Below are 13973 nucleotides of genomic sequence, written 5' to 3'. Positions count from 1 at the left end.
TCCTACTCCCCAGCCTCCAGAACCGTGAGAAATAAATACCACCCACTCTGTGGTGTTTTCTTAGAGCAGTGTGAACTCAGACACACCTACCTAGCCTACTCCCTTCTCAGCAGCAAATCCCTGGGAAGATGAGTTTCATTATAAGGAAACTGCCCTGTGGTTAAGGGTGCAGGGTCCGTATGAGACCGACCTGGGATCCCCTCCATCCCTTACATGCACCAGCCCTGTGAACGAGGGCAGGTCGCTTGACCTCTGTGACCTCTGTTTTCTCATCTCCAAGTGAGGATGACACGCATCTCATGGAGTTGTCACAGAAAGTACATGAGACTGTGTCCACTAGGACTTGCCCTGACATCATCACTGGGTAAATGTGTACCTATTAACATAAGGTTCATGTGCCCTGGATCCGGTGCCCCTTTCCCATGACTTGTGCAGGATGGCACTGCCAATACCTGACATTCAAGGCATCTTTTGTCTATGACATGGGCTGATGGTTTCTATTATATTTTTCACGGTGAAACTTTTTTTCCCCACGTCATGTCTTCTGGAGAGCCCCGGTGTCTGAAACTGATGGATGTAGAGGTTGTGCTGGTTGAAGCTGGTGTGGAGCTAGAGACCTCCCTGCAGCGCTCCTCCCTCCCGGCTTCTTGAATGAATCCAGGGGCCCTCCAAGGAACACCATTTGAGAATCGCTCCTCTGGGCTGCCCCACTTCCCTTCTATTCCCAAAGTCTCCCTTTCCTGGGACAGCACTGTGTAATTGTTCAGGTTGCTGCTTCCCAGGTAATCATCTCATTCTGGTCTTTCTTCCCTAAGGTGACCTGGGTAGGAATTTTAGGTGTCCCTGGGCTCTTCAGGCATACACTTACGGTCCTTTGGCCGCTCCCTCAGGGGGCTAATCCTGACTTTGCTCTGTGCAGGGACTTTGCTGCTTAACTCACAGAAGCCTACTTTATTGCCTAGTTCTAGGGCTGCACCTCTGTGGCCCCATGTGTGGCCAACCATTGTAAATGAAATCTAATTTTTATTGTTCAATAAGGCTATGCCTATAAATAAATCCACAAATCTGAAAAAAAATGCGTTGTCATATTCTGTGTCCTGGTTTTGGTTTGGAAAATGGGTCACGAGAGGGAGGTCTAGGAGCATTGTACCAAAAAAGACGGCATAGAACCTGGGTCTCTGTCCACGCCAGCCACAGAGATTCAAGGGCCACGTGTCAGTGAAATCTATTTGGCTTGATTCTCCGTGTTGCTCTTCTGAGGCTGCCACCTCTGCAAGATAAGCTTGATCTTTCTTTATTTTTGTAACAGCTCTATTGAGATATAATTCACATCCTACGCAATTCACCCATGTAAAGTATAAAATTGAGGGGTTTTTAGTATATTCACAGAGTTGTGCAGCCATCTTCATGGTCAATTTCAGGACATCTTTGTCATCCCCCCAAAACGCTATGTGCATCAGCAGTCAGTCTCCATTTCTCCCCAGCTTCCCCACCACCGGCACCGCCACTGGGTAACAACTACTCTACTTTCTGTCTCTATGGGTTCACCTATTCTGGACATTTCATATAAGTGGTATCTTTCAACACGTCGTCTTTTGTGTCTGGCATCTTTCACTGAGCATAAGGTTCATCCATGTTGTGGCATACATCGGTACTTTTTTCCCTTTTATTTTTGAGTAATATTCTTTTGTATAGCTATACTACATGTTTGTTCATCCTCTCATTAGTTGATAGACATTTGGGTTTTCCCACTTTTAGGCTATTATGAATAATGTTGCTTGGAACATTTGCATACAAGTTTTTTTTAAATTTAGAAAGCATAACTTTATTTTTTATGACCTATTTTGTTTTATTTTTTAAATCAAATTATAGTTGATTTATAATATCATGTTAGTTTCAGGTGTACAGCGCAGCGATTTTATATATATATATATATATATATATATATGTATATATATATTTTCCTTTTCAGATCCTTTTCCCTTATAGGTTATTACAAAATATTGAGTATAGTTGCCTGTGCTGTAGGGAGGTCCTTGGTGGTTATCTATTTTATATTTAGTAGTTTGTGTATGTTAATCCCAACCTCCTAGTTTATCTCTCCACCCACCCTCCTGTGTACAAGTTTTTATGCAGAGATTTTCAATTGAGTAACTTCCTCTACCAAGAGAATGAATGATCTCGATGGCTAGATGTATTGAGTGTTTGCTGTGCACCAAATACTGTGCTGAGCACTTCACACGTATTATCCCCGTCATCTTCATTGGAGCCAAAAGAAGAGGCTCTCTCTCCATTTTACAAGAGAGGAAACTGAGGTCCCACAGCTAACAAGGGGTGGGACTGGGATTTGGACTCAGGTTAACACTCACCCTTCATACTGCTTCCAGAAGTTGGGCAGCTATTGGTACCACACCCTTCCAACCATTTACACTGTCACACTGATTAAATCTCGATGGTGTGCCACTTATATACATTGCCTTATTGAATTCTCACAGCAACCCCATGAGGTTGTCTTGCTATTTCTCATGTTCAGTGAGTACAGAAGTTCATAAGAACTGTGTAGCTCCCTAGGGGACATGTCTCTTCGGTGTCGGAGCCTGGACAGCAGCATTCAGCAGGATCCTGTACTTGCTCCTTGATACCACAGCTCTGCCTCCACAATCCTGGCCTCCTGCAATCCTAGATCCCCTCAAGGAGAGTTTCTCATATGCCCAGAATACCATTTTCAAAGGACAGCCGCCATCTCCCTTCCTTTGCACACGTGTGGCTGTGTGTGCAGGTAAACCTAGATCCAAGGATATCGCCATGCCTGAGCCTAGGGAGCTCTTACAGGTAGGACCCCTGGTGGCCTACCATGGCATGACAGGGTTCTTGAGGTGGTGAACCACATTAGAGTTCATTGCTACACCTGGCAACAAACCTAGACCCTTAGCATGTAGAGGACTTGCTTTGGGGACAGTTCTGAGGATGGCAGGGTGGCGGTGGAAGGCGGCAGCGGGGGGGAGACTGGAGCAGGAGGCGGGGTGACAGTAGAGGGTATCAACTGTATCCATGTGGTTGCCTGCCCACAGCTGCTATCTTGGATGACCCCATGGAGTGCAGCAGAGGGGAGCGGCTGTCCATCACCCTGGCCAAGAACCGCATCAACCGCGCTCCCGAGAGGCTGGGCAAGGCCAAGGTCGAAGTGGACATCTTTGAGCTTCTCAGAGACAGCGAGTACGAGACTGCAGAAACCAGTACGTAGCATGGGCAGGGCTGCCCTCTGCTTCCCTTGCTGGCAGAGGAGGGGCTGGTGGTGTGAGCTGCTCCCATCGCCAGGCCTGTGATGTAGATATTCCCAAAAGAGGGAGAGAAACATGCACCAGGAGGCCCTATAGGACTTAGTCTAGACAAGATCCCAGGTTGTGTTGCAAATCATGTATGGAGTAGAATTAAGAAAGGGAATTCATTCATTCCTTCATTTACCCACTCATTCATTCCTTCATATATTGACTCATTCATTTCCTGGACATTTTGTACACAAATCCCTGAATGAAACCTTGTATGGGATTAAGAAAGGAGAGATCCGGCCAACCCCAGGGAAGCGTAGTCATGGCACGTCTGTTTCCTGTCTTGCTTTCGTGTGCTGAGGGCAGTGTTGTGGGAAGAAGCTGAGACTTGGGCTGGAGTTCAGCCACTCACTCTGTGGGTAATCTTGGACAAGTCAGTGATTCTATTTGACCTCAGTTTCTTCATCTGTAAAATGGGTATGCTGGCCTCTACTTTGTAAATCTTACAAGTCATCTTGAGATTTAAATGACTCATAATATAGGAAAATCCACTCCAGTCACACTTATGGAGCCTTTCCTGTGCGCTGGGCCCTGTTTTTAATTCTCCCAACAATCGGAGAGCTGAATGTTATTATTCCCATTTTACCAAAGAAACTGAGGCTCAAAGTCATTGGTTCACTTGCCCAAACCCAGAGCTAATCAATGGCTGAGCAAGTCCTGGACCCTGGACATGCATCGCGACCCTGCAAGTCCAGTGTCCCCTCCACTGCACCTCCCCTGCCCTTCTCTGGTGCGTTGCTGGCATTACCTTGACAGCTTTACAGGGTGAGCCTCCAGCTTAGTGGGGTGGTGGCTTGTAGTTAAGCTGGAGATGAACAACTCCAATCCAGAAGGAAGAAGCGGGAGGCCCTCAGCCCAGAGAGATGATGGCTTCTGTTCCCTGAGGCTCTGGAGTCCCATTTCCTCCCCTTCTAGTCCATTTCAGCCTTTAATGACACTCAATGGCAAAACCAAACCAAACCAAAGAACAACTCTCTTAAGTATATATGTCAGACATCTGGTCTTCTGGATGTGGGTCCAGCGATGCTCTAATCTGGGTTATTAGTATTGCAAGAGAAGAAACACATTTATACTGGCTTAAGTACAATTGGTAGGATATTGTATGCATCCAAAGAGGGCAGGAAGGGAGGAAGGCAGTGGCTTTCTGTCTGTCTCACAGCTTCTTTTGTGCTCTTGTTGTATTGGATCCGTGCTCTTCCCTCTCTGCTACTTTGGTTTCCTTGGCTTATTCATCATGTCCCATAGTGGCCATCCAGGTCCAGTTTATAACTTGTATATCCACTCAGGGAACCTTTATAGAGCGTTTGCTCTATTTCGGGCCTGACTTAGGATATCATGCATTGGGAACAAGGCAGAAAACAAGACGGACACCGTCCCTGCCCTCGGGTGGCTTACAGTCTCTCTTCAGTGTGCAGCCTCCCTAAGTACCACTTGGTTTGGATTTCCAAGGTAGAAGATCTGATTGGTCCAGCTCATCTTGCTGTGACTGGTCTCGCAAGCCACAGGCATTGGCCAGATGACCTAAGAACTACCCTTGCGGAGAGAGTCCACTCCTAAAGACTGAGGGTGGATTTCTATCACACAAAACAGGGTTGTTGAGGCCAGCAGGATCTATGGACACAGATTCCTCCAGAAGAAGGCTGGGAGAACAGGTACCTAGAAGCATCATTCACTTGGTCAGTCAATAAATATTTAGTGAGTGCCTGCTGTACTCTATCCTAGGCAATGGGGATTCAGCAGGGCACAGGTAGAAATCCTAGTTGTCAGAGAAGTTATATTCTAGTACAATGAAAGGAAGATTCAGATTTCTCAGGATCTTCCAAATGAAAGCAGAAATACCAGCAATGACTTCTCATGAATCTCCTAGTCCTGTCTGTACTGTAGTTTTTTCGTCCAGGAGGGCAGGTCGCAGACAAGGGTCCAGATTGCTAAATAGTTCTGTAGCCTATTCTTTGAAAAACCAGCTCCCCCTTCTTTTTCTCTGGTTTTTCAGCGTTTCCCTCGCCGAAAAGAAAACATGGATTGCCCACTGAGGTTGGGGTCCTTGGCAGATGTAAATTTCTTCTCCCAATGACCCAGGCTTAGCAGAGTCAATACCTCTAAAATATTAAGCCAGATGAATCAGGGAAATAAAGGAAATGGATATCTTTATTCCACATAACAGGGCTTTGGAGCATCTTTCTAAGGCCCCTCTTTTAGGCACCAAGTATTTTACTAACGAGTGGCCCTTGGTTCAGCTTTTACATCTCACTGTGTTGGAGGCATGATTAGCATTCGTTAGGAAAGAGGGCTTTTGGATCTTTCTACCCCAAAGCCTTGTCATCGAAAGCCAGAGCTGCTCCCCTACAATGGATTTTAAACACCACCCAGATAATTCATAGAAAGCTTCCGGCCCCACTCTTTCCCTCCCATAGTAAGAAGGAGAGGGGGTGGTGGGTTAGTGCTTTTTGGGGTGGGACTGGGGGTCAGTGACGGGGCGGGGGAAAGAGATCAGAAGGAGGCAGGATCCCGGATGAAGGAGGAACAACAGCTCTGGGATCCCTACTTTGGGGAGACTGTGATATGGAGAGGAGGAGTGTGGATTTTAGGATCAGACTGACCAGGTTTCAATGCCAGCTCTGCTATTTACTAGCTGTGTGACAGTGGGCAGGCTGTGTAACCATTTTGCGCCTCTGTTTCCTCATTTGTAAAATGAGGTGATGGTAATACCACCTGGGGTCATTCGGAGCAGGACACGAGACAGCGCAGGTGAGTGTGTTAGCGCTGTGCACACACCGCGGAGTGAGTAAGTGACAGCTATGGACTTCCTGGTTGGCTTTATTCTCTCCCCTCCCCCACCTTGGAGCTGGCTTCCTCCCCCTCTGACTATCACGTCTCTCTCTCTCCTCTGTCTTGGAGTTCAGCCATCCCTACCTGTAGCAGGTCTACCTCCCGGGATCCTCTCACACCGCCTGTGTTAACGTCAGGTGCCTCGTGGGGCCTCGATCATAATTGGGTATTCCCCTCTCTTTCCCGTTTTCTGGGTTGTTGCCTCCGACAGCTCTGAGCCTTTGGAAGCTGTGGTGTGCCGCCCAAAGCCAGCTACCGCTCGGTCTCGTGGTGGCTGTGTCTTCCCTGGGCTGGTGGCCGGGGGCTGATTTGCATCGTTAACGTGAAACTATTTGAGTGGCTCTGGGGCCCTGACCAATGCCCGCAACCTCACACCTGTCACCCCATGCCCAGGGACTCCGCTTCAGGGAGGGATGAAAGAGAGCCTAGTGATGACATTCTTGGTTGCAGAAAGCCGGGGCTCTGATCTAAGTGGAGGTTGTAGCAGTCCTACAGGGTACCCTTGTGCCTACTCTCGGCAATAGGTGATTTTCAAAAACTCTGCACAAATAATGAGTTACATATGGAGTGGGCATGTCATTCAAGGGAAGCAATGGCAATTTCAGAATCAAAGAGGATGAAGTATAAAACTGAAAATGCTGGAGTCTGGAGTTCAGCCTTCTCATTTGATGGTTGAAAGCAAGGCTGAGAGACGGAAAGTATCACATGGGGTGTTAATTAATAACAATGTAAACACTAGAAAGATGCAGATAGCAAGCCACTCTGCTTCTGTCTGGTTCACATAGATTTTCATACAGTGGGCTTATTTAAAGTGAGGGTCATCCGTAAAGCTCCCTCAGCCCCATGTCTGATCCCTTCCACCTCTCTTTCTGGTCTCCATCATCGCCTCAGGCTTCTTGATATTTGACTTCCCAGCTCCCTCTGCACAGCCCACAGATCTGAAATAAGAGGGCAGGACAAGACCTATCAGATCATCCCTTCCCTCCTTACTCCCGTATCTTATCTCCATCTCTGCCTTTCTTGTGCAGGCCTCCCCCAGGCCTCGCCCTCCTCTGTTCCTATAGATCCCTGTGTCTCCTGTGGCAACATATTAGAGCTTAACTAAGCACCACCCCCTTGTCACCCAGACACCTGGAGGCACGTCCTTACTGCTGCCAGAGCCAGTTTGAGGTTTAATATGCTGCAGAGCTAAAAGCAGGAGCCTCCCTGTCAGCCCCTCACCTCTGCCTGGTTTGTCTCTGTGAGGCCAAGCATGCTATCAGCTGTCCACACTGTTTCTCGGGCCCCAGGAGGCCCCAGTGCCTGGAGATGGCACAGAGCGTGAGGTTCCGGCTGCCTGGCTGCGCCTCTTGCATAAGCTCCAGAACGGTGATTCAGAGCTGCTTCTTGTAAGTAAAGGCTAATATCCCTTCATCAGCTCAGTAGAATGACTCCAAGTCAGCAGAAGGGAAAAAGGTGAGAAGCCAGAAGAGAAGGGCATCTGAATAGTGATGAGTGATTCAACACACATTCCCTGCTTCCCTTCCCCACCTCACGAATGCATAACAGGGACTCAGAAATGCAGTGAATTACGGTGCTTAAAATGGCCTGGCCCAACCTCCTTATTTTGCAGATGGGGAGACTGAGGCTCACTGTCTTTCCCAGGAGGCAGCTAAGACCACACATAAGTGACATAAAGTGACATAAATCTCAGTAGGTCTGCTGTGGGCTTGCCAGGGAGTGGCTCAGACAAGGGCAGAAGGAGGTCGGAAATTGGTCATTGGTGTAGCTAGGTGGTCAGGTAAGGCCTCTGGGCCAGACCTTGAAATGTTTGACAGGTGAGGGGAAGGGGAGAGGGCATCCAGGCACAGGGCTTAATAGCACGTTTGTGGCAGCACAAAACGGGATACCTCGGGGTACAATGACAGCTAGGAGTGGCTAAAACAGAGAGTGTCTGCAGGAGCGGTGGTGAAGGCCAGGACTGGAGAGCGGTGTAGAATAGCAGTCAGGATCCTAATCCTGGGTCTACCAGCACCACAGGCTTATCTCCTGTGCCTCAAACTCCTCATCTGTAAAATGGGAACAGTAAGAGTTCTCACTTCATGAGGTTGTTGCCAGGATTAAGTGAGATGATGTACTTAGAAAACTTAGAGCAGTGCCAGGAGTCGGTGAATTCTTGATAAATTTCACCTATTTGTATTAGCAGTAGTAGAACTAGTGTCTTAGAACTAGTATCTAGTCCCTTGCAGGATGTTTATAAGGATTCAGGGTGGCATCGTGTCTGCCAGCCCGGTGCCTGTATGTGTAAAGTGCCCATAAATGGTGTTGCTCCTCCCATGGTGGTCTGGGACCAGCCTGAGGGCTTTGAATGATATGCCGTTGGTGAGAGGAGCCAATGGCGGGTTTGTTTTCTTTCCAGTTTCATTGAGATGTAATCGGCATACAGCACTGTATAACTTCAAGATGTACAGCGTAATATTTGATTTACACATATCATGAAATGATTATCACAGTAAATTTAGTGAACATTCATCTCACAGACATAAAATTAAAGAAACAGAAAAACTTTTTTTCCTTGTGATGAGAACTCTTAGGATTTACTTCCTTGACAACTTTCAAGTAGAACATACAGCAGTGTTCATTATACTTACCATGGTGTATGCTACACCCCTAGTTCTTTTATAACCGGAAGCTTGTACCTTTTGACTGCCTTCAACCAAGTCCCCCTCCTTGCAACCCCCGCCTCTGCTGATCACAAATCTGATCTCTTTTCTATGAGTTGGTTTGTTTGTGTTTGAAGAATAATTAACCTACAACACTTTTGGTTGCTGGTGTGTAACACAGTGATTTGATAATTCTGTACTACAAAATGATCACCGTGATGTCTAGTTACCATCTGTCACCGTACAAAGATATTACATTATCAGTGACGATATTCCCCACACTGTTCATTTTATCCCTGTGACAGCCAGTGGCGGCTTTGAGTTCTCCAATACCCTGGGGCACGCTGACCAGAGGCATCCCCATTGTGGGGTGTGACAGTGCAGAGACCTGGCACTCCACCCTCACGGCCCCCCTCTCGGCTCTGAGGCCAGCAAGGCTGGTCCATTCAGCCCCTGGTCCATTCACAGGGCTGAGAGTGGACCGTGCTTCTGGGGCTCTGGCACAAGGAGGAGATGGTTCTCAGCACTGATGGAGGCGGTTGTTTGTCCCGCTCCGGACAGTCAGGGCTCCGCTCAGCACCCAGCGCACAGAATGACCAAGCACACAGAAAGACCTGCCCTCCTGCTCCACTTGGGCTTCAGCGCCATGAGTGTCTTTATATGAAGGACTCTGAGCTCTCCTGGCCTCCGCTCCACATCACTATGAGCTCCCCATGGCCCCGATTGTTCCCCACAGGGGCTCAGAGAGTGCCACGCTGTAAGTAAAGAGGCCTCAGTTTCCTCATCTCCACCCAGGAAGCTGCCCCTTCCCTGGAGGGCCTGCAATCAGTGAGCCTGGGAGTAACTGCTCTGTACCATCTTCAGCACAGCCAGACCCTTCCCCTCCCTGTGAAGACTCAGAGAAAGTGAAGTTCCCATAAGCACCTCCTCTCCAGCCCAGGTGTTTAAGCAGACTTCAAATCCAGGCTGGAGCTGGTATCTCCAAGGAAAGAAGTTGCCCCTTCTTGCAACACCCCATCGTGGTGTTTTATTCCTGCAGCTGCTCTGTCAGTTGCCTTCCAACTCTGCTGGCTGGGAAACTTGGTTGCCGTGGCAACGTCACTCACATCTCCCTGCTCCCTGGGAGGCAGAAGTAAAGTGCACCTCCCTCTCCTCTATCCCTCAAACTGCTCAGAGACATCCAGGGCTTGCACAAGCAGGGTCCAGTAAGTTTCAGAGCTGAGCTCTTTTATAACCAATTTTCATTTCTACTGAAATGATGCCCGCATCCTTCATAGGGAATGAAAGAACAATTCCCAGATCACAGGAAATCCCCAGGCCATGGCTGCTGGGAAGATGATAATTCGCTTTCATTGCGCTCATTTTGAATCATTTCCATTCAGTTGAACAAACATCTATTGAGTAATTCCTTTTTGCCAGAACTGCATAAATGTGACCCCTGCCTTCAAGGAGTTTCCAATCCAGTGGGAAATGGGAGATGGACACTCACAACAGCAGGCACAGGTCCATGAACCCTTGAGGCCATATATGTTTAGATTTCTGAACTTTCCAGATACTGGAAAGGTCATGTGGTGCTTATACTATACATTAAGTAGCATCTCACATGGGGCTTGGAGCTGAACTCCACACTCAAAATTAAATGCATGGTTACATTCAGGTATTCATATATTATAAATAGCTTCACATCTATCTATTTAGATCAGATTTTGCCACCAAATGAGATGGATGAAAACCATCCAGTTTCAGAGCCTTTTGGATTTTGGAACTGGGAATAAGGGATTATGACCTGCTATAAGAATTTCTTTTTCGGAGAAGCTTCTCCTTATTGAGAACCAGCATAATGAGCTGGCTTGGGGCAAAAGCTGGCCGGAATTCAGAGAACAGGGAAGCTGACCTGTCCAGCATGAAGCTGACTCAGAGCCACAGTGTGACATGAATATCGGGAGGGAACAGCAGCTTCTTGCCTATGGGCAAGAACTGAGCTGGGCACTGGAGGATCAGTAGGAGTTTTCCAGGCAGAAAGGCAAGAGAGGGCCTAGACCGTGGTAGACTGTGGGTGCTAATGATTTCCTCAGAGAAGCATTTTTAAATGAATAAAATTACATAGATAAGATGACCAAGGAAACCAATTACATGGAAATGCAAATCAAACATTTTAATAGTGATATATTAATATATGTATTTCTTTATTAATGTATTCAATAGCCAAACTTAACATCAGGTCTAACTACTAGTGTAATTTCAAAGTAATTATGAATATGAATGCTGTTTCAAGACATCTGCAACACTGCAATGTGATGTGAAAACACTCGCAATGCCTATCAATGACAAAGCCACAGTAACTGTTAATATACTGTGGTTTATTGCCTATATTCCAAATTGAAGGGAATGCTGAATTTCAGCTAGGGGTTAGAGAAAATAACGCCATTTTTCTTCCCCCAAATCTTCGCAGACCTCTGAGTTCTGCCCATAGATCTCAGGCAGCAGGTTAAGACCCCTGGTCTAATCAGAGAGAACAACTTGGGAATAGGATCAGGTAGGAAAATATGGAGTGTGTTCCAGGTGAGCTGGCGTGAAGGGGGAGGAGATGTGATGGGAGAAAGGGCTGGAAGGGTAGTATCGTGAGGAGATCAGACCCATTTAGATTTTACTTGCTCATCAGAAGAAACTCTTTTATAATGAAATTTTATTTTTTATAGTGATGGGGTATAAAGGGAATACATGCTCATTTATAGAAAGTAGAGAAAAGAAAAAAAAGAGCCTCATGTAGTGTTCCACTGGTCAAGGCAATGTCTGCTAAGAGCCCAGTTAATCACTAGTAGCCAAGGGAGGCCGTGCAGTGCAGTGGTTAAGGAACTGACCCTGGAGTCAGGGGTTCTGGGTTTGAATCCCGACTCTGCCCTATAACTCTTCTGTTTTCTTATCTATAAAATGAAGTAATAGTATCTCTCTCATCAGGTTGTTTCCAGAATTAAATAAGTCAGTTTATATAAAGTGCTTAAAATGAGCCATAATTAGCACTTAATAAATGTGGGCTTTTATAACCTCTTCTTCCAGTCACTCCTCAGTGCATAACTATTTTCTGTATCTGCATAGTTGTAGCCTTCATATAGATATACATATAATTTTATATCCTGCTTCTTTCTCTTAATATTATTACATAAATATTTATACTACTGTTATAAACTGTTCATAAGCATTTTAAATGCCTAAGTAATATTCCATTTGGGTATATGACCCACGCTTTAGATAACTATCCCCTTATGATTGGACATTTAGTGTAAAGTGGGCTTCAGTGTGGTTCAACAACTATTTATTGAGCACATGACTCTGAGTCCAGCCCTGTGCTAGGTATGGAGGACACAGAGATAAATAAGACAAGCCTTCTGCCCTGCAAGAGCACACACACCTACGTTTAGGATTATAATTGGCCTCAGTTTGGAGAACAGATTGGAAAATAAAGAATCCTAGAGACAGAGAAAGCCCTTAGGAGGCAGGCAGTAAAAGGGGTTGATGGAACTGTGACAGTGGGAATGAAAGAATGGTGAAGGATGAGCAGGTCAAACAGTCAGAACCTGGCCTCTAATTGGTATAGCAAGTGAGTAAAATCAGTAAGGAAAGGCAAGGAAAAGTCAAGGGTGACCATGGCTTGAACTTCAGGAGCTAAAGGGGGTAAAATGAAGTGGTTAAGAGCTTGGGCTTTGATGCCAGATGGATCTCCAAATTCAAGCCCAGCTCTAATATATATGACCTATGGGACCTTGAACAAGTTACTTAAATTTTCTAAGCCTCAGTTTCCCCATCTGTAAATTCGGGATAATAGTGAATCTTCCTGGAAGTGTGGAGATCGAATCAAATTGTGTATGAAAGGTATACGACAGTTATGATGTATTGGGAATAATAATGGGTCCTATAGCACATCAGTACCACTCTAAGTGCTTTGTATGTATTAACTTACTGTGATTCTCACAACATCCCTGCAGGAGAGGTTCTGTTAGCATCCCGGTTCTGTAGATGAGGAAGCAGGCTCAAAGAGTTTCGGTAACTTGCTCAAGGTCTCACAGCTAGTAAGTGACCCAGCCAAGATTTACACTTAGGTAGGCTTGCATCAGAGTCCATGCTCTTAAGGACTATGCTTTCTGCCTCTCTGCCAGAGACATGCTGAGTGCAGGACACCAGAGGGAAGTCCCTGTGGCAACACCCAGCAGGTAGTTGGAACTTGTTTTGTAACCCAGGACATCAGTCAGAGGGTAGCATCACCTGGGTGGTGGTGAGATTGGAGGCCACAGGCACGGGTGAGATTGCCCAGGGAGAGTGAGGCATGGACAAAATCTGAATTTAGTGGGTAGGAGAAAGAAGAGGAGTTGGCCAAGGAAGTGAGAAAGACCAACCAGAGAAGCAGATGAGAATCAGGATCGGGTGGTGTCATGAAATTCAAAAGAACAGCACAATCAGCAGCGTCAAATGCTTCAAAAAGAGAGATGAGAACTGCTAAGAGGTCGCTGGAGACCTTGGGGAAGCAGGTGCAGCAGAACAAGATGGGGCGGGGACTTCAACTGTAAGGGGTTGAGCAGAGATGGGCGAAGTGGCTGCAAGGAGTAGGGCAGACAAAATAGGTGGTTGTGAGGGAGTGGGACGAACACTGGATGGGGTCCACAGACTTGAATTCCAACGCTGGCTTGGACCTTTATTAGGTGTGTGACTCCACGGGAGCCACTTAACCTCCCTAGGATGCTGTTTCCTTATTGGTAAAATCAGGAACTAAGCTCCACCCCTGAGGCTGCTGTAGGAATTTGATAGCCAATGACCTTAGAGGTCCTAGCAGACCCTAGCCACTTGCGTTCAAGCCACGGATGTACCTTGAAGGTTGAAAAGCGTTCTTGAAAGGTGAAGCCTGTCCACAGTTACTCTGTCCCTGGGAAGGGTTCTGACACTTGGTACTGCTGAGTGCCCCTTAGGCGCCCACTGCCGGCCGTCTGTTGGTCCTCTGAGATCCGTGATGTGGTAGGGCCCCTGCCTGAACCTCAGGCTGAGCGAAGACCCCACAGATCTATCGTTCGTGTGGCGAATTCCAGCACGGGGGTTTGATCCTACCCCACCAGCTGTGCCCCATTACAGCTGTCACTTGGCTGTGTGGGCCAGTGGTTAGGACTCTAGGCGAGCGCGCATCCAG

At 46.9% G+C, this 13973-nt stretch overlaps 1 protein-coding gene across 1 annotated transcript in view; it reads left to right on the top strand.

Annotated features, from left to right (window-relative positions):
• GRIK4 (glutamate ionotropic receptor kainate type subunit 4) overlaps positions 1–13973 on the top strand; it is a 309408-nt gene that overhangs the window by 124532 nt on the left and 170903 nt on the right. Inside the window, exon 2 of the mRNA XM_057748949.1 lies at positions 3072–3236. Coding sequence (XP_057604932.1) covers positions 3072–3236 — 165 coding nt within the window. The remainder of the gene's footprint in view (positions 1–3071; positions 3237–13973) is intronic.

This window comes from Hippopotamus amphibius, chromosome 9, assembly GCF_030028045.1.
Source record: "Hippopotamus amphibius kiboko isolate mHipAmp2 chromosome 9, mHipAmp2.hap2, whole genome shotgun sequence".
Classification (NCBI taxonomy): Eukaryota; Metazoa; Chordata; class Mammalia; order Artiodactyla; family Hippopotamidae; genus Hippopotamus; species Hippopotamus amphibius.
The sequence above is the reverse complement of the archived record's forward strand: the minus strand, read 5'-3'. Positions and strand labels throughout refer to the sequence as shown.